This window comes from Moschus berezovskii, chromosome 5 (genome assembly GCF_049115385.1).
Source record: "Moschus berezovskii isolate FMDL1 chromosome 5, NW_MosBer_1.0, whole genome shotgun sequence".
NCBI lineage: Eukaryota > Metazoa > Chordata > Mammalia > Artiodactyla > Moschidae > Moschus > Moschus berezovskii.
The window spans coordinates 124629128-124647985 of NC_142464.1; the positions used below are offsets into that span (position 1 = coordinate 124629128).

Genomic DNA, 18858 nt, shown 5'->3' on the forward strand with positions numbered 1-18858 from the left:
GGCCAGCAGCCGGCCTGCTCTGGCTCTCAAGGCACCACATCAGGAGAAGGACCCTCCTTTGGGAGGCCTGTGGGGCTCCCGACGACCTTGGTGCGGCCTGGCCCCTCGGCCACCCCCAGGGTGAAAGTCTGGCCTCAGCCTTCAGACCTGCTGGGCCCTCGCAAGGCCCCCCTGACCCTGGGAACCCCATCCCACTCGGCACCCTTCCGTGGAGGCTGCCTGGGCACCCAAGGGCAAGTCAGGGGACAGCCCAACCAAAGCCCTGGTTCACACGTGGTTCCCCCCACCCCGGCCCCCAGCGTGTGTCGGTCATGGGGCGTGGGTGCCGGCTCGAAGCCCCTCACTCGGCAGATCTCTGCTGAGCACCTGCTGGGTGCCAGGACTCCAGCCCATGGCAGCACAGGCTAGGTTGGGGGGCCACACGGAATGCAGGCGGGCAGACCTGGGGGCGGGAGTGTGGGCAGGGCTGCCCCCGTGGAGGTGGCGGAGGTCATACTACCAGCCACCAGTGGCCCATGGCTTCCACTGGGAGACACCCAGAGGTCTCCCAGAGGTGGCGTGGACCACCCGCAGGGCACTCGGGGGAGACACGGAGAAGGGGACGTGATGGGGACAGACATGCAGCAGAGACCCAGGGCCAGCGGCCAGGAGGCTGCAGTTGTCTTCACCCATGCCGGGACCTGGGGACAGGTGTTGGGCCAGCTCAGTCAGCGCCAGGGAGCCGGCTGGGTGGAGGCGGGAGCCCAGGACATCTTGCGGGAGTTCCACTCAGGTCTGTCCCAGCCAGGGCAAGGCTGGGGTGCTGTGCTGCAAACGGGGTTCTGGAGAGAGCCCTGGCTGAGGGCTGCCCTCCCGGGATCCCTGAGCACCCACGTGTCCCCGAGAAAGTCCAGCAGCCGCCCCATCTGCCCGGGAAGGTAGGTGTGTGAGGTGGGGGTGACCCTCTGCTGCCCAGTCAGAAGGGCCAAGCTACTGCTGGAGAGGGGATGGTTGAATGGACAAAGTGCAAAAGAGGTGGCCTGGGCGGGGAGGCACACGGGGCTGGCGTCCGGGCTGGGGAGACCTGCACAGCTGTCCCAGGAGGCCCTGACGCCCTGAGCACAGGCAGCGGCCAGCTGCGGAACCAGGTGGGCTTCCCCGGTTGTCCGTGGCCCAGGGCTCCCGCCTCACCTTGGCCTTAGCAGGTGAGACACACCAACTCTGGCTGGGGGCCCATGCTGGGCTGGGGGGTGGGCAGACAGGGGCAGAGGGGCTCCTGGGACTCGGGGCCACCCCGAGGGCACGGGTCTGGCCGCCTGCACTGCCCAGTGGAGGGCGTGGCCCTGCTGCGGGCCTGTCAGCCTGGCTGACACGCCCCCCGCTTTCCATGGAAACCGAGTTACTAGGCCACAGCGACCCCTGGCGGGTGGGCTGCGTCGCAGCACTTCCTGGATCCGCGAAGTGACTGCGGGCCCCTGCCGCTCTGGGGACTGGACGTGCCTCTGGGGGCCCTGGACTTGGTGCAGGGCGGTACGAGTCCGCAGGGCGGGGGGCTTCCGCCCCGTCCAGTGCTCCTTGGGCTGAGCCCCCAGCGGGGCCGGGATGGTGGCGAGGGCTCCTCAGGGAGGGTAAGGGAGAGGCTCGACCAGGACCCTGACCCAGGACCCATCACCCAGCGCGGCCGGGCAACAGGAGGGGAAAGCCTGCCCAGCGCCTGGCTAGGGGAGCGGGGGCGGAGGGCCCGTCCGTGGACAGAGCGGGCGCAGAGGGACACGCTTCTCTCAGCCCAGCGCCCGGCTGCAGGTCCCACAGGGTCAAGCCTGCACCAGGGTTCTGGCACCCCGCTCAGCGGGGGGCAAGGCCAGGACCCACCCCGCCTGACACCCGGGGGCGACGGGGTGCTGGGCCGGGCCCCACCACCACCAGTCAGCACTGAAACGGCTCCTCTCCCCGGCCTTGAACACCCTGCTCTCTCCCTGGGAACACAGGGCCCTTTGGGGCGACTCCCACGCCCTCACCACACCCACCCACGTGGACAGGGGCATCTCAGCCCCCTGGCTGAGTGAGCCTTGAGCCCTCTGCAGGGCCCTGGACGCCGTCCTTGGACCTGACACTCCATCGGGGCCAAGGACTCACACCCACACCCAGCCAGTGCTCCCCAGGGCGTGACGTGCCCACCAACGCCCAGGGTTTTGCTGGACGCCAAACAGGTTAACAGGACCAAATCCACGGCAGGCCATGCGGGAAGGCTGTGCCCTGCGTGGAGAGTCCACGCTGGGCACGTGTCTGTCCAAAGGCCTCCAGCCCTCAGGCTCTGACAGGCTTCTGGATGTGGGCGCTGGGGACCGAGGCCCACCCTGATAGGATCCTCTCCTCGGGGTGGCGCAGAGCTGGCAGCCCTGGGCTCCACATCTCACGACCTGGCAGCATGGCCGTGCTGTCTCTCTCACCCTGGACAGAAGGGTCTCGGTGGCCACCCTCTAGGAAACAGCTCACAGCACCTAGAACTGGGGACGCACTCTGCATGAATCCTGCCAATGGACCCCAAGAATAAGCACACTGGCCTAAGGGTGCCCGCAGTGCCCCCACTGGCTGGGGAACCCCTGGTGCTGTTCTGAGTCACCAAGGTGAGTCCGAGGCTCATGGGAGGAGTGGAGGCTCCCTCTGGTGAGCACCCCCCTAGGACACCTGAGGAGGCAAGCATCCAGGGCCCCCACCTCGCTGGGGGTTGGGGGCACTGGCATGGCCTGGGTTCCTGCCCACCAGTACACAGGGGTGGGGGTGGGGCTCACATGGCCCCAGCAATGTATGTAGATGTAGGGACCCACCCGTCACCCTGCCCAGGCTCCAGAGCCAGGAGCAGAACAGGCCCCACTGGGTAAACCGCGTGGGCTCGATGCCTGAGCGGAATGTGGAGCTGGGGAGGACGTGGCTGGACCACAGGCATCCAGCATGCCTGCGCTCCGGGTTCACAGGGTCGAGGCGGAAGAATCCGGCCACCTCACACAGCAGCGCCGGCAGCCCCCACCTTCAGCCATCTGACCCCTAATCCCAGGGCTCAGGGAGGGAAGAGCCATGCCCGCCGTGTGCTGTGTCCACCCATCCAGGCCACCCAACCCCACCCTTATGCAGCTCTGTCTGCAGACACACCCGAGGCGCCCAAGTGTATCTAGAGTTGTCTATTTTCAAAAGCCAATATATTAAACAATGAATTACACGAAAATGTGCAGTGCTTGCCATGGATTAAAATATATCTATCGTTTTCTAAAGAGAAAATAGGTTTTCAAATGAAGGAGAAAAGAGTTTTCAAGCAGTCCGATGGTCAGGTGTAGAGTTTATTTCTCCTGGAGGAGCACAGACTCAAAGCACAGATGCAGCTGCACGGGGTCGCAGAACAGGCCACATGCGAGGAGCCCGCCCACACAGCCGGTCCTCCAGAGCCGGCACCCCGCGCACGGAGCCAGACCGCCACGGCCCGGGGTCCCCAGAGATGCGGCTACGGGGCCGGAGGACCATCCCAGGCAGGACTCAGGCAACGGGGGCCTTCCTGGCCGCCAGGAGCCGCCCCGCGGGCGTGGCCCTCTGCAGGGGGAGCGGTGTGCCCCCTTAGCCCCTTCTCCATGAGGCCGGGGGCCTCACTTCCCCAGCCAACATTCATGCGTCTCGGGACCGGCTCACGTGACACGTTCACGCTTCCGTTTGGAGGTACCATACTGACCTCCCCGGTCAGGGAAGCCCAGGGCCGCGGGCCCCCATGTGCTCTGACCGATGTGCAGAGGAGGAGCAGGCCCCCGCGGCCGGACCTGGGGGTCACCGTGGGCCTCGGGCTCTAAGCCACACAGGGCTTCTCCCACTTGCTCGAGACAAATACTTTTTTTTTCAGTCTTGAGATTAAAATACTGAAAGTGCTAGCGATCTAGATTGTAAAAATAACACACATTTTTCAGAAATCCCCAGGGCCTTGCTTGGTGGCATTACTGCCCCGGCCGGGCGAGAGGCGCAGGGGAGCACACTGGGGCCCGGTGGGACGCCGCTCATGAGCGCCCCCCACAGGAGGCCTCCTCCACGCCCGCCGCCCCCTCCCACCGTCCTGGCCACTCTCCGACCTCGGCGGCGCTGGGTCCTCTCAGAGAGGGCGGGGGCAGCCAGGACAAGCACGGTCACCGAGGAGGAAGCACGCTGAACCCTCCCTCCAGAGACTCCGGGCGGGGGGCTCACTTCCCACCGCCCTCTCGTTTTAATTGCAAACTGTGTGGACAACGCCAGCGCCGGGCGGACGGCGCGGGGCCAGCGGGAGGAGGGCCGTCAAAGGGGAGCAGGGGCGGCGCGCCCGGAGGTACCTGGTCTCGGAGGCGCGGCCGCGTCCCGCGGGGCGGGGGGCGGCGGCAGGAACGTGCTGTTGGGGCTGCTGATGTCCCCCTCCCCCGTGAGCGTCAGGTCGGCCACGTGCTCGCCCTCCTCGGTCTGGACGCTGCCAGCCTCCACTTCCTGCGCCGGCGGGCTGGGGGTCCCGGGGGCGCCGAGGGGCAGGCTGTCGCCGGAGCCGGGGCTGCTGGCTGGGCTTTCCTGGGGCCGGGGTGCCCGCTCCTCGCCGTGACCCGTCGCGGGTCTTGGGCTGCAGGCCTTGGCGGCGGCTGGAGGGGCAGGGACGAGCCCTGGGGGGCTGGGGGGCAGGCGCAGGAACTCGGGCAGCACGAGGTCCTCCCTCCTCAGCAGCCCGCGCTGGTCGTCTGCTCTGCTGCTCTGAGCTTTGGAAATGAGCTCAAAAAACTCTGGGAAGGAATCCCACATTGACCAGGTTTCAGAGCAGGTCCCCTCCGGCCCACAGCAAGCGCGCGTCTACAAAGTTCTGTCCCGCTGCCCCGGGGCCTCCCCACCCTCTAGCCTCCACCCAGAGCCCGGGAGGCTGCAGGCCGCGGACACAGCTCTGGTCCTCCCTGGACTGGCTCTGGGCGCCAGGGCAGCAGCCACCTGGCTCCCTTCTGAGCAGGAGGGAGGCTGCTGACCAGACGCCACGGCCTGTCAGAACCAGGAGCCCGGGTGTCCGGCACCGGTGAACCCGTGTGCAGCATCCTCAGACACAACCTGGGCCTGTGAGCAATGCCCGGCCCTCCACCCTCTTCCACAGCCCAGCACCCCTGGCGGGTACTCTAGCTTCCTGGATGCCCCCCAGAACTATTCCTGTTCTTGAAAGTGGAAGTGTTAATCCCTCAGTCATGTCCGACTCTTGGTGACCCCATGGGCTGCAGCCCACCAAGCTCCTGTCCATGGGATTCTCCAGGCAAGAATACTAGAGTGGGATGCCATGCGTTCCTCCAGATCGTCCCCACCCAGCGGTCGAGCCGAGCCAAGCCGCGCGTCTCTTGTGTCTCCTGCACTGCCGATGGGTTCTTTTTACGGCTAGCTCTACCTGGGAAGCCTGTTCTTGCCGGGGTGAGTTCTCAGCTATAACCCGGGTCCACCATCCCAGGTAGACGGTGTCCACACTGAGCCTTCTTGGGACTAGCTTAGCTAAGGTTACAGTCTTAGCTTCTGACCAGCAAGGAGCCTGGAACCTCACACCTGAGGGTGCTCCAAAGGCGGGCGCTTCGGCGCAGGCGCGGCCGGGCAGCGCAGAAGCTGCTACGAGCCAGCCGGGCCGAAGCGCTGCGGGGTTCAGCTGTCACAGGGAGGCTCAGAGCAGTGCTGCTCCTAGCGCTTCTCTGTGTCACAGCCTTCTGGAGGAAAACCTTCCCGCCTCCCTGTCTCTTACGCGCTGCCCTCCTCCATCCAGCAGTCCAGGGGCAGCGGGGGCGGCCGGGCCCACGGCCAGACACACAGCATCCCCTCCCGGCTTCTGACCAGGGCGGTCAGCGCAGCCAGGGCTCTGCCTCACTTGGGACCGCCCCCGCGAGGGCCCGCCCCCTGGAGAGGACCCGCCCCCTGGCAGAGGCCCGCCCCCTGACGAGGACCCGCCCCGTGATGAGGGCCCGCCCCTGTCGAGGACCCGACCCCAGGCAAAGGCCCGCCCCCTGACGAGGGCCCGCCCCTGACGAGGACCCGCCCCAGGGACACTGAGCCCGCTCTGAGCCTGACCGCGCTGTGAGGGGGACAGAGAGACCACCTGTTGCAGCCCCAGGCGGGGGCTCCCTAACTCCTGAAGGGCCCAGCCCTCGGTCTGAAAACTGGGGCTTTAGTAAGGTTACACCGACAGCTGCACAGGTGACTTCTCAGTGTGAAGGGGTCACAGTCACCCCAGTGGCATAACCCAGAGAAGGTTCTAGGGATTCTACGCATTCACGAAAAACGTGCAAGTTTTAAAAAGTACACATACCCTCCGCTTCGTCCAAATTAATTTTCTGATATTTTTTTTTCCCAATCTTTGCAATAGATTCTTCTCTCTTTGAAAGCCGGGGCTCCCTAGCATTCTTCCCATTTTCTCCTTTAATTTTAATAGAATTAGACTTGCCTAGCGTTTTCTCCTCTCCCTGCGTCAGAAGGAAAGTCAAAGTTCCACTCACGTTGCAGATACGACAGCACGTTCATCAGTTACATAACAGGGGACTTGGAAACACAGACTGCACAGATTTGGACTTTACATGAGTTGCAGAAGTCAATTGCATTAATTGGGCACACTCACCCACCCAGCGATTCCCAGGCCAGTGGGAGCGGGCACCACAAAGGGGCCCCAGAAGAACCCCCCACCCCGGGCACAGGCCCGACTGGAGCAGAGCCGTGGGGGCCACCGCCCCCGAGCATCACAGGTGTGGGCCGAGGGGAGATTACCGTAGCTGAGTGATTCCTGGCGCTGGCATTTACAGCTGTGCTCTGTCTGACCGGCGCACTCCTCTGTTTATCTGTGGATGCCGAACACAGTTGAGATGGACTTTATACTGCAGTAAACCGCAAAGCCATCTCCACATCAATACAATGACGTTTATACAGCTTTGAGAGCAAAACTGCACAGAAGCCAAGGTATGAGAGGTCCCTTATCTGCATCACGTTAGGCCGAGGTGCCCACACAGGGCCAAGGGACAGAGGACCAGTGCCCTGGACTGGACGCATCTGGACAGGGCAGGGTGAGGGTGACAGAAAGGGTTCTGCAGTGACAGCGCCTCCTGGGGACTGTTTGGCACGAGCGCCTTTAGAAAGTGGGAGGCTCTCACATTCATTACGTATTCTCAACCATAGCCACTGCCCCAAGTCAGGGCCGCAGGCTGGCCCCCAGCCCTCATGGTGCACGGCCACGGCGAAGTCCTGCCGCCCCGTCTGTGAGCAGAATTCCGCACCCTGCACTCATCTGCCTGCAGCTGCACCTTCAGGCTCACCTACGCACACGGGTCGGGGTCCGACCACGTCAGACCCTGGAGGGGGCGCTGAGCACCCGCGCGCCCTGCTCAGGCCGCCGGGCAGGCGGAGAGCACACTGCACTCTCAGAACCCAGATGGGCCCAGAAGGGGTGAGGGGCTGCGCTGGAGCCCCAAGGGCAGAGAGGCTGCCACAGCCCAGGTCACCGGGGGCACACAGACGAGTGACCGGCGCCCCACTTCAGAGCTGACTCAGCCCGGGAAAGGGATGGGGCAGCTCCCGGCACGGCACCCCACTCGCCCTGTTCAGTGGACTCCAGGAGCTCCCTGCAGGAGACACGGCCCCACTACCCTCTGCCTGGTAGGGGCTGAGCGCTCCGGGGAGTGCCAGTCCCCGAGACCCAAGGCGAGGCCAGGTGACCTGACGGAGCCCCAGCGGTTGCACTGCCACAGAGATCGCTCTCCCTGGGAGGCTGCATGGCCAAGGCCAAGGCGGCGAGCGTGGGGAGAGCTCCGCGAACCACTGCTGCCCTGTGCACAGGCCCTCCGACACCACCCAGTCTCCACCTAGGCCCCACTTCAGCCACCGTTGGGCCCAGAGCACAGCAATAACCTAGGGTCCCAGGCCCTTGTGCAGAGGATGGGGGCTCCCCCAGGAGCAGAGCACGTTCCAGGGTGCGCTGGAAACTCGGACAGCCCCAGGGTCACGGCAGGGCCTGTCACCCTTCTCCCAAAAGAGGAGACATGCTCGGCGAGGCCCCAGCACTCCTGCCCACAGTCAGATGCCCGTCAGGCTTGAGCTCGGCCACGGCGGGGAGCTGCCGGGCCCCAGGAGACCCCGAAGCCGTGAGCAGCCCTCTGCGGCATCACGCTGAGATGTGGACAGCAGAGCCCGGGACCCGGCATCTCTCCGCTCACCTTTCCCTCGGGAGGGGTCCTTCTCCTCCAAGATGACCCGCTGTCCGTCCAGACTCGAGATGGGGGCCCCAAGGTCCAGGGGCTCCTTCTCTCCACTCTAGAGGCAGAGATGGTGCAATGAGCAGCCCACGTGGGCTGGAGCTCTCCGGAACAACCACGTGTGGTCCATCTGCCAGCAAGACCACCCCAGGCTTGACGGGGTCACACAGGCCAGCTGACCCCAGGTCCTGCCACCTCAGCAGGGCTGGCCGCAGACCCCTGACATGGATCCCCAGTGCTGGCAGGGCTGCCTGAACACAGGCACCCTGAGGGACCCAGTGCCAGCTGCGGGCTACACCGAGTCGGGTTGAAGACTCGGGGGTGGAGAACGCATGGTGGCACCACTAAAAGCTGCATCCCCAGGTCAAGCTGGTCGAAGTTTCAGGACCTCTCAGCCTGGAGGGGGTACCCTGAGCCCGCCTCGCTGGGCCTCAGTGTGCCAGGAAGCACATGTGGGGCTTCGTGCCCCTCCCTGAGAGCAGGAAACAGGCGGGTCTGAGGCCCAGGGTCCTGCCTTTCTCCCCTGGGAGACTATTTTGCTGTTTGAGTCCCGCAGCTTCTGTGAAAAAACAATCTGAACGTGCAGTCTGGCTCTTGAATGACCTAGTGACCCGACACCCAGCCAGAGCTCCAGCCGAGTGGGGAGTGGACAAGGCTAGCAGGTCCAGGTGGCTCACGACCTCCTGTCCTCAGTGGCCCACAGCTCACCCAGGAGGGGCCGCAAGAGGGTCCCAGGACAGCTGTAACCTCAGAGACCACCCATGGGACTCCCGTTCTGCCCTCCCCGGTTCTCCCGGCCCCTCGCCCCGGAGCAACTGGACCGCCCTTCTGGCTCAGGACTCACCAGGAGAGGAGCCTTGCCCACCAGCCAGCCCCCTGGGACAGAAGCCCCACAGCGACCCCATGAGCAAGCTACCCTGACTCCCCCACTTTACAGGTAGTGTTACAGGCACAAAGCGTCAGCCATGGCTTAGGATCTCAACCAAGGGAGGGCAAGGAGGCCACGTGGCACCCAGGCCATGCCCCTCTCCATCGGGTATATGCTAGACTCCAGATTCTGGGGCAGCACTCCCCCCGTCCCCTCCCCCACCGTCCCAAGCTGGGGCGGGGAGCCCTGGGTTCCCCTGCGGACTGGTCCCCTGGCTCACTTCAAAATTTCTGAACAATTCTGGAGCTCATCTCGGAGAAAATAAAAATCCTAAAAATACTTGTAATGGTAGTTCTGATACAGTATATTTTGTAAAGAAAGGAGAACACAGGCCAATGGGCCTTAAGTGCGTGCTCAGTCGCTTCAACGTGTCTGACTCTTCATGATTCCATGGACTGTAGCCTGCCAGGCTCCCCTGTGCATGGGATTCTCCAGGCAAGAATACTGGAGTGAGCTGCCATTTCCTCCTCCAGGGGGTCTTGCCCATCTGTGTCTCCTGTGACTCCTACGTTACAGGTGCATTCTTTACCACTGAGCCATGGGAGAGCCCCAGTGGGTCCCAAATCACATTTCAGAGCAAACACATGGCGCGTGTAGGGACAGGTCTGAGCCTGCTGGCCAGACAGAGTCTCCCCAGACGCCCTCCGGTGACAGGGTGGGGCTCTGCTCTGTCCCTCCTTAACCCGTTCACCAAGTAACCCGATGGCCGGCTGGGAAATGCCAGAGCGCCATCAGACCCTCAGCGTGTGGGCAGCCGGGCAGTTAGCGGGCACGAGGGGCTGGTGTGGATGGATCGGGCAGCTCCCGCCCTTGAACTGACATCTGGTCAGATGTACAAATGGCAGGAGGCTGCAGGGTTTTCCTTTGTTTCTTTTCTTGGCCTCCTTGGGCCAAAACCCCCAAATCTCAACCCAAACCCAGATGGTACGACAGAGGTATGAACAGCAAGCGTTTGCAGGGTGAGAAGCAGGCGGGGGGGGGGGTGACGACCCCCCAGGGCTCCAGGCACCGCCAGCTGCTCCTCGCCCGGCCCTTGCGACGCCGCAGCTCACTCTGTGGACAACCGGGGACACACTGCGCCCTGGCAGGCAGGAGCTTGTGGGCAGCTCAGAGCACAGAGGGCCCTGTGTCCCTGGCCAGCCTGGTCACTCACCAGCCGGGCCACCAGCTCACTCAGGCGCAGGCCGTACTTGGCCGCCACGGGACGCAGCACCTCTGTGACGGGCTTGCTGGGCTTGGCCTTGAGTCCCACTGATCGGTTAATCGGCACCAGATCCAGCCTGGGCGGAGGGGGAGAAACAAGCACTCCTTTGCCACACGCACGTGCAAGCCTCGCGCAGGCGCTCTTCCTCGAGAGCACGGCGGCACCCACGGCGTCACCGTCACCAGGGCGGCCCGGGTTCCAGGGGGAGAGCCTGCAGGGGCTTCTCCAGGGCCTGGGGGCCGCCAGGGCGGTCACAGCCGGCAAGGAGCGGCCACCCCACAGGACAGCCCTGCGCTGGGTGCTGCCTGACGGTGGTCGCCGGCCCGGAGCGTGACCCTCTGGCCCCGGGGGCTCTGCCCCCTCCAAGCTCACAGTGGGGGTGTCAGCCCTCCCGTCCCGGCAGAGCGGAGGCCAGCAGAACGAGTCGTCAGAGACGGCCCTGTGGCTCTGGAAGCCTTCTGGGACTGGCAGCTACATTTTTCTCACCGAAATAAAGTGCGTTTTTCCAGGCGCAGGTCCCTGGACTCCAAGATGCTACTGTCCTGATGCAGCACCAGAGGCTTCGCGCGCATGGAAGGAACAGAGAGGGATGTCAGCGGGGGCCGGGCGCACGGCCGCGGGGAGCACAGTGCGGCCGCGGGGCCCAGGGAAGGCCACCTGCAGAGGGAGCTCACAGCCCAGCTGGGCCTCCGGCAGAAGTGGCAAGAAACCCGCAGGGGAGGCGGACAGACGTGGGCGGGCTGGCCCCCCATCAGCAGGATCCCCACGGGACAGGCACACCCCGGAGAAAGGCCTGAGGTCCCAACAGCCGTACCTTGTCCCCGCCCACCAGGAAGAGGTCCACGGCAGCCCCGTTGATGCCGTGCCGCTCGCAGAGCCCAGCCAGCACGTCCTTGATGGAGAGCCCAGCCCTGACCAGCACCACGCAGGCCGTCCCGTCGGGCAGCTGGATGCTGCAGTGCTTGGCCGGCTTGTCCCGCTCAGGCGCGAGGGTCCTGCAGGCCTCTGGCTGGGGGCAGGGAGACACGGGGGTGGGCACAGGGTGGTGGTGCTCAGGTGGGGCTGGCGCTGCTTGCACATGTGGGGTGGGCAGCAGGGTGCCCCCCCCACCGTGCACACCCAGCTCCTGCACACAAGCACACGACCCGTTCTGATAAGTGCACGATGCATTGCAGGGCCTCCAGCTGACACGGGAGGGAGCCAGCACCTCTCTCAACGTCGGGCGCCGTCCGGACAGGCCCACCCTCCAACTTCTGGGTCTAACTCTCACAAGGGTTAGGCTGACAGCTAACTGCACAGCTTTCCTGCTCAGAACAGGACAGGTATTTCCACTGTGGTTTCTGGGGGTCCGGTCATGGCCTCCCTGACCCAGAAGCTCATGGAGTCACCTCTGGAGCCCTGTGGGGCCACTCGGGGACCATGAGCTGCGCTGCCTGCCCGCCGCTCAGTCTGGGGGCCGCGGACACGTGAGGCAGGGTGGACCAGCGCTGAGGGCCAGTGGCCCAACCTCTGCTGCTTCTGGTCACTTTTCTGGCTCCTTCTGCCTGACCTCCCAGGACTGGAGGCCTTTCTGGGAGGACAGCAGGGCAGGGGGATGGCCAGGCCGAGGCTCAGGGGCAGCAGCACACGTCCAAGGTCAGAGGACCAGGTGTGGGGAGGCGGCATGGGGGCACAGGGAGCCCCAGGCCCTTCTTCCGGGGGAAGGCTGGGGGCTGCAGCCTGCGGGGCCTCATGGCGGGGAGCCCAATCTGCCAGAGGAAGGGGCCAGGGCGGAGCAGTGCTGTGGTGTCCACGTGGTGTGGAGGCGGCGGGCCCAGGTGCATTCAGAGCCGGGTCCCAGGACAGGACAGGAGCCACCTAGTGGCCCAGGTCCCGGGCAGACCCCAGGGCCCTGAGCCACAGGAGCCCCTCCTGCCGGAAGGGGCTCCCCACATATATCCTCCTAAGGCCTGACCTACCCTGCTCCTCAGGTTCGTAACACACTCTCCTCCTGGGGTCAGAAAATCCCTTTCACTCAAATGTGACTTCAGAAAAGTAGTCTGTAGGTGGCAGACGGAGAGAAAATGGCCCCAGAGTGCCCTTCTCAGACGCACGCGTGATACACACGCCCTTTGAGCCGCTGGGCTGCGTGTGCATGGTCTGCCTGACAGCTCTCAGCTGGAGAAGAACGCACCCTACATTAACTGCTGCCTGACCATTTCAAGAGACTAGGCTGCTGACAACAGGGTTTTCCAAAGCTGGCATCAGACAGCAGCTAAGAAGCCAGCCGGTCCACCAACGCCTCCTCCATGTCACTGGAAGTGGGGGCCCAGCGGGCAGCTCAGCAGGGTGAGGGGCACGGGGCCAGGCAGGTCGGGCACCGCCCCCCCATGCACAGGCACGGCTGCGGGGCGTCAGAGCTCATGGTCCCGCGGGCGTGCAGATGTCGAGACAAAGAGGAACACCTGCCGCTCCCGTGGGCGCCCAGAGACACGTGCCCGCGAGAACAAAGGCTGGGAAATAAAGCCCGAGATATTCTCGGTGCTCCGGGGCGCCCTCCCACCCGTCCCCGCTCCTCCTGGAAGCCCCGTGGACGAGGGCAGCGGCTCGGCGGGCACTCACCAAGTCCAGGCTCCCAGCCGAGGACACGGAGCCCTGTGACTCCCGGCGGCCCAGGCCTCCGTTGGCGTGCAGGACGTCTGCGGGGACACGGGCACTCAGGACACCTGACCGCACCAGCCTCACGCCTCCTCACTTAACGCAGCCACCCCCCGGGCGTGGCCGGGCCCCCACACCCGCAATGGCTCAGGCTGGACAGACGTACTCGGAGGACAGGAGCCTGGCGCGGAGGCCTATGCGCGGCGCAACCTCCCTTGGCACCCAGCGCAGCCGGGAGCCTGACCCAGGCCTGCGCTCTGCTCTGTCTGTGGCCATGCGCCCCCCCCCACTCCCTGCCCCTGCCCCACAGTCAACACACAAGCGAGCGCAGGGCCTCGCGGCCCCTCACTAATCTGCAACTGCTATCTCCACACATGGCTTAACACGCAGCGGGTCACTGCAGCTTCACCGTCAGCTCCCAGGAAGTCCTGAACCAGCGATGACAGCACCATCTGATGTCACTGAAGGAGCTAATTATGGTCTGACAGTTGTGACTACTCTGCCGCAGAAAGGCCCTTCCAGAGCACAGCACCAACTCCCGGATCAGGCCTCTGTGCAGGCCCCTGGGGCTGAGCAGGAGCCCGATTAGACGGAGGCCCCCCAGGGTCCATCAACCACCTTCCTAAAGCAAAGATGGCCAGGCGACCGAGTCAGAACTCCCGGGGAGGGCCTTGGACTCCGGGTTTAGCGCCCCTTCCAGGTGGCTCTCTGAAGATCGGGGTACGAGGGCCCTGGCCTCCTGGGGTCCTGCCTGGGAGCATGGCCCTAGAGAGGCAGGCGCTCCCCATCCCAGGTCCTTGGGGGTCCCTGACCCCACTGACCACGGCGGCCCCATCCCGCAGCCGCCCGCCCTTCTCTGTGGTAGGACTTCTGTCCCAGCGGCCCCAGCCGGCCCGGAGCCTGCGGGCACCATGAGGCGCACAGCCTTCCCCAGTCCTCTGTAAAAGGGGCGCAAGTCCCCCTTCATGGGCTGCTCTGAGGAGATGCACACACTCCACATACCGCCCGGCACAGCGCGGGCCCCGGCCCCGGGGAGGCTGCCTCCACCCTGTCCTCAGCTGCTCCCTGTCGGAGCCCCACAACGGGCTCCTGGTTCAAACCTGGGCGCCAGGCCTGAAGACTCCAGGTTACTTGCTGGAAAATAACCCCACTCGTGGCAGTCTGTGGGAGAGAAGCGGCCCCGTCCTCCTCTGCCTCAAACCCCCACCCCACCACCTCCTCCCGCAATGCCCCCGCCTCCCTCACCCTCTCTTCTCAGCCACACGAGAAAGAAGCAAGGGGAAACAACTCTAGAACGCTGGCCTGTAAGATTTGCAACAATAAAAGGACGATTGTGAAAATGCTTGATAACCGAGCTATGGTGTCGCATTTTCTTTAAAAAATGACAAAGTTAAAAATAAATAATTTAAAAAAAAAAAATGACAAAGTCTCATGCACCCCGGCACACTGCAGAAAAGCAAGAGCTGTCTTGGTGGACGGAGGGCAGACGCCTATGTTTCCTTTTCTCCTGCTTGTATCCTCCAAGCTTTCTACACAGAGCATCCATGACTGCTAGGGCAAGATGGGGGCTGACTGGCAGGCACCAGGTCCCCCGGGCTGGGGGGCGGACATGGAACATACCCCACGCCTCTCAGAGGCCCGGAGCTGTCCCGCGGCCCTGCTGGCCGCCCCACAGACCAGCTCGCAGCACAGCCCGCACTGGCCCCTCCGCGCCCCGGCCCCTGCGCGGGGTGGACCACGAACCGTTCGGACGGCTGCCGTGGTCCTTCTTCTGGGAGCGCCCGGTGCTCCTGGTCCGCGACCACGAGAAGAACGTGCCTTTCCGCTTCCGCTCGCTTTCCTCATCCCCCAGCTCTTCGTTCAGGGACCGTCCTGATTTCGATTTTCCGCTCAACTGGCGTCAAAGGGAAAGCGCTGTTAAAACAGTGTGAGGCTGCTGTACTGTCGCAGGAGACGCAGGGGCGGGAAGTGCATCGGAACGCCCAGGCGGGGCCCGAGGGAGGTGCAGCCCGCCAGCCCCTCCAGACCAGCAGCTGGCCCGCCCGCCCCGCCCGAGCCCGGGAGTGCAGCAGGAGTGCGCGCCTTTCAGGTTCTGCGCCTGAGGGAAGACGCCAACAGGGACATCTGCTGTCTGCAGAGCGCCCTCCCGGGGAAGGCCGGCACACGGGACGGGCACCTTCTTGGGCGTGGATGTGTTGGAGTGGTCCGAGCTGGCACTGTGCTTGGAGGCAGGGCTGCTGGGGACCTGCTGCGCGTCGGGCAGTGGGCGGCCCTCCACCTCCGCCAGGATGCACTCTTGGTACAGCGGGGATTTCAGGAACCGCGTGTAGCTGTCGAACTTCATCAGGTTGAAGATCTGCCGGGAAAATGCAGTGCCGTCCCGTGACAGACAGAACCCGTCCCAAAGATGCAGGCCTCTTCCCAGAGCCCCTCGTCTCCCCTGCAGTGGTCTCAGGCTCCTCAGCATGTGATCACGCTTCTTGTAACACGCCAGCCCCTGGGGTCACTCTTACAACCAGCCCGTTCCAACACCAACATGAAGCCAGCGCCTGAGGGGACTCAGGACAACCAAGGCACAGTTGTGGAGAACCTTGAATTTGTTAAATAAAAATGAAACCAAGGCAACCAGAATCTAAAGGAAGTGAGACCTGCCTTGAAAATACCTTCCTCCGGGACTTCCCTGGTGGCCCAGTGGCTAAGACTCTGGGGTTCCAATGCAGGAGGCTCGGGTTCAACCCCCAGTCAGGAACTAGAAACCACACGCAGCAGCTAAGACCCGGAGCAGCCAAATATAATATATATATATATATATATATAAATCCCTTCCTTCATTGTTTTTAACCTAATTCATGTGACTAGGCAACAGAAGGAACCTCCGCTGAGGCCAGTGGACACGCACTCTAACACGAGGTCCCTGTGGACGTGTGCTCTGACACGAGGTCCCACACACACTTCTCATCGCCGTGATGCCCTAAACCTGAAAAGACCCAAACACCTATGGATCTCTGTGAGTGTCGATGCCCATGAACCTGTGATCCTGTACAGATGCATACAGAGAGGTGCCACCAGACAGGGAAGCGGTGCTGGGTCTTCCCGCTCCAGGCCCTGCTGAGCCTTGGCCCTGAGATGGGATCCCAGTGCGGGGGAGGGTACCACTACACTCCCTGCAGGGGACTGGCGCCTGCGGGGGCAGCCCTCCAGGACCCCACCCTCCGCCTCCGCTGGGCCGTCACCTGGAGCTGCTGCTCCTTGAACATGTCGGGGTGCGGGGCGCTGAGGATGTCGTCCGCCAGCTGAGCCTGGCTGTCGATGTTGACAGGCATGGTGGCCTTGCTGCTCAGGAACTTACTGAAGATCTCGCGGGCCCTGCAGGAGAGCTGACGGGGCAGCGCGTGAACCAGACACACAGACACACACATCTTCTGTGCCTGCCGACTGCTACAGCCCAAACGCCTGACTCCAGGCACTGGAGACACGGTTTCTTGGGACCTCATAACCATCTCTTGGTTGAAATCTGACTGAAAGTACCAGCCAGCATGAAACTTTTCAATAAATCGGCTCCTCTCCAAGTTTTGTCAAAGGGCAATCTGAATGCCTGGAAGACCCGGGCTGGGGCTCCTGTCATGTGGTCCCTGCGGCGCCGAGGGTGGGGGGCAGGGGGGCAGTCAGGCCGCACCCGGACCCCGCCTGCCCCACGCGGCCTGCACGTGGCTGCCCAGACGGAAGCTCCTGGAATGCGCCCCCCTCAGATTCTCTCCCAGCTCCCCTTCCACACCGGGCAGCAGGCAGTACATGTGCTGAGGACAGTGTGAGGCTCCAGGCATTTATGCAGCTAAGTTTAGGCAAAATTAAATGTCACACATGCTAAGAAACATTCTCAGAGAGGCATTTTTTTAACCGTGTGAAAGTATTTGTGCGTGGACTTTCCAGACCGCACTAGGTGTGAACCTCCGCTGAAACCACCCGCCCTCCAACCCCCGACGTCCCCGCCTGAGAAACCTACCTCCTTTTTGTCGTGTGCGGGAACATGGTTAAAATATTCACAGGCCTGCCAGAACAAAATGTTTTCTTCACTGAACTCCTTCCTTAGAAAATCCTAAGGAAAACACCATTAATTAACCGTCACACGGTCCTCAGAAGAGGGCCTGTCAGAGGAGTGGGGACCTCCCCATCCTGTGCTATCTCTTCCCCACTGTACCCTGATTCCCCGCTTCACAGAAACAGAGGTGCCAAGCACCTCTCCAGAGTTTCTCTGGAGACAAACCCAAAGGCTGGGGACACCTGAGGAGCCGAGCATCCCTCCCGAAGGCCGGTCTGGCTCGCAGGCAGCCGCTGAGGGTTCACAGAAGCCCTGACGCAGCAGAGAGAGGCTACCTCTGACCCTGGAACTGAGTGTCCAGGGCTGAGGCAGGAGGGGGAGACGCCTGTCCTGCCTGCCCAGTCCCGCTGGAGGGGGTGCCCGCTGCCCGTCAGACTCACAGAGAAGTAGCGAACGCCGAGCGGGTCCTGCAGAAGGCGCTCGAAGGACACGGCCCAGCTGGCCACCCTCCGCTCGCGCAGACGCCGGCAGCTCTGCACACTGGGCAGGCTGGCATTGCTGCTCAGGCTGTGGTTGCTCACGCAGTCCTTCAGGTCGGCGCCGGTCAGCTCTGTGGGCCACACACACCTCGCTCACTGCGGCCCCCGCCCTCCCGCCGGCCGCTTCCCCGAGGAGGGCCCACACTGCCGCCTCACTGTCCAGGCGCCCGGGGAGGGGACGGAACATGCCTCCTGCAGCAGAGGCGCACCCCGACAAGGGTGCCCCTGGGTTGTGACCGGCCTAGCTGCGGGCGCCACAGGGAGGGAGCCGAGTCCACCCGGGGTCCCGAGGTGCCCGGAGCCGAGGCTGGGTGATGGTGGGCGGAGCAGAGGGCAAGGGGTACCAGCCGGTTCCCAGGACTCAGAGAGGCACGCACGTCACTCAGTGCACCGCAGTGCCCAGCAGGGAGCAGGACCCATGCACACAACCGTCCGGACCTGCTCTGCTGAAGCCCGACACACAAAACCCCGAGAGGAAAGCTCTGGTTCTGTGTGCACTGACACACTCACAGGCAGCCTCACACACACACACAGACGCACTCACAGGCAGGCTCATACTCACACACTGACGCACTCACAGGCAGGCTCACACACACACTGATGCACTCACAGGCATGCTCACACTCACACACTCACAGGCAGGCTCACACTCACACACTGACGCACAGGCAGGCTCACACTCACAGGCAGGCTCACACTCACACACACACTCACAGGCAGGCTCACACACACACTGACGCACTCACAGGCAGGCTCACACTCACACACTCACAGGCAGGCTCACACACACACTGACGCACTCACAGGCAGGCTCACACTCACACACACACTCACAGGCAGGCTCACACACACACACTTCCCTCCCCCCTCTCCCTGGGGCTGGGGTCCTGGAAGACCCCACGGCTCCACGATTGACTGAACACCAGAGACACTCACCCCGTGAGTCAACCTCTCTCCTGACACACTTCCCCACGTGTGCTTTATCAGAACTGGACAAAACCGAGTGTGGAGGTCCGTGAGGACAACTACACAAGACAGAGGCAGGCCCCCCCCCCCCCCGGCGTCAGGCACGCTGCACACCGCGTCCCGCACGGGGAGGGAGTGGGCGCTGCGGGCGCTGCTGCAGAAGCGTCCACTCCGCCAACAGGACACACTGGTCACCAGTGAGCGCCGCGGGCCAGCGGTGGCCGCCTGGACAATAACGGGGGTGGGGGGCTCTCCCAGCACGCTCCAGAACAAACCCCACATGGACCAGAGATTCAGGCGTGAATGGTGAAGGCAGAGAAACA

General features: G+C 63.7%; 1 protein-coding gene across 5 annotated transcripts in view; it reads right to left on the reverse strand.

The window, feature by feature from the left end:
- The window catches only part of RGS12 (regulator of G protein signaling 12), a 120678-nt gene that overhangs the window by 3063 nt on the left and 98757 nt on the right, over positions 1-18858 (reverse strand). For 3 of the 5 annotated variants that reach the window (XM_088836575.1, XM_055434135.2, XM_055434134.2), the window contains 13 exons: positions 17471-17640; positions 16995-17087; positions 16225-16368; positions 15168-15347; positions 14735-14885; positions 12956-13032; positions 11169-11363; positions 10841-10914; positions 10304-10430; positions 8184-8280; positions 6745-6815; positions 6293-6446; positions 4320-4751 (listed from right to left, as the gene is read on the reverse strand). In XM_088836575.1, the coding sequence (XP_088692701.1) occupies positions 4320-4751; positions 6293-6446; positions 6745-6815; positions 8184-8280; positions 10304-10430; positions 10841-10914; positions 11169-11363; positions 12956-13032; positions 14735-14885; positions 15168-15347; positions 16225-16368; positions 16995-17087; positions 17471-17640 (1965 nt within the window). Of the gene's footprint in view, positions 1-4319; positions 4752-6292; positions 6537-6744; positions 6816-8183; positions 8281-10303; positions 10431-10840; positions 10915-11168; positions 11364-12955; positions 13033-14734; positions 14886-15167; positions 15348-16224; positions 16369-16994; positions 17088-17470; positions 17641-18858 lie in introns of those variants that run through there. The other 2 variants (XM_088836576.1, XM_088836577.1) reach the window with 2 other exon arrangements.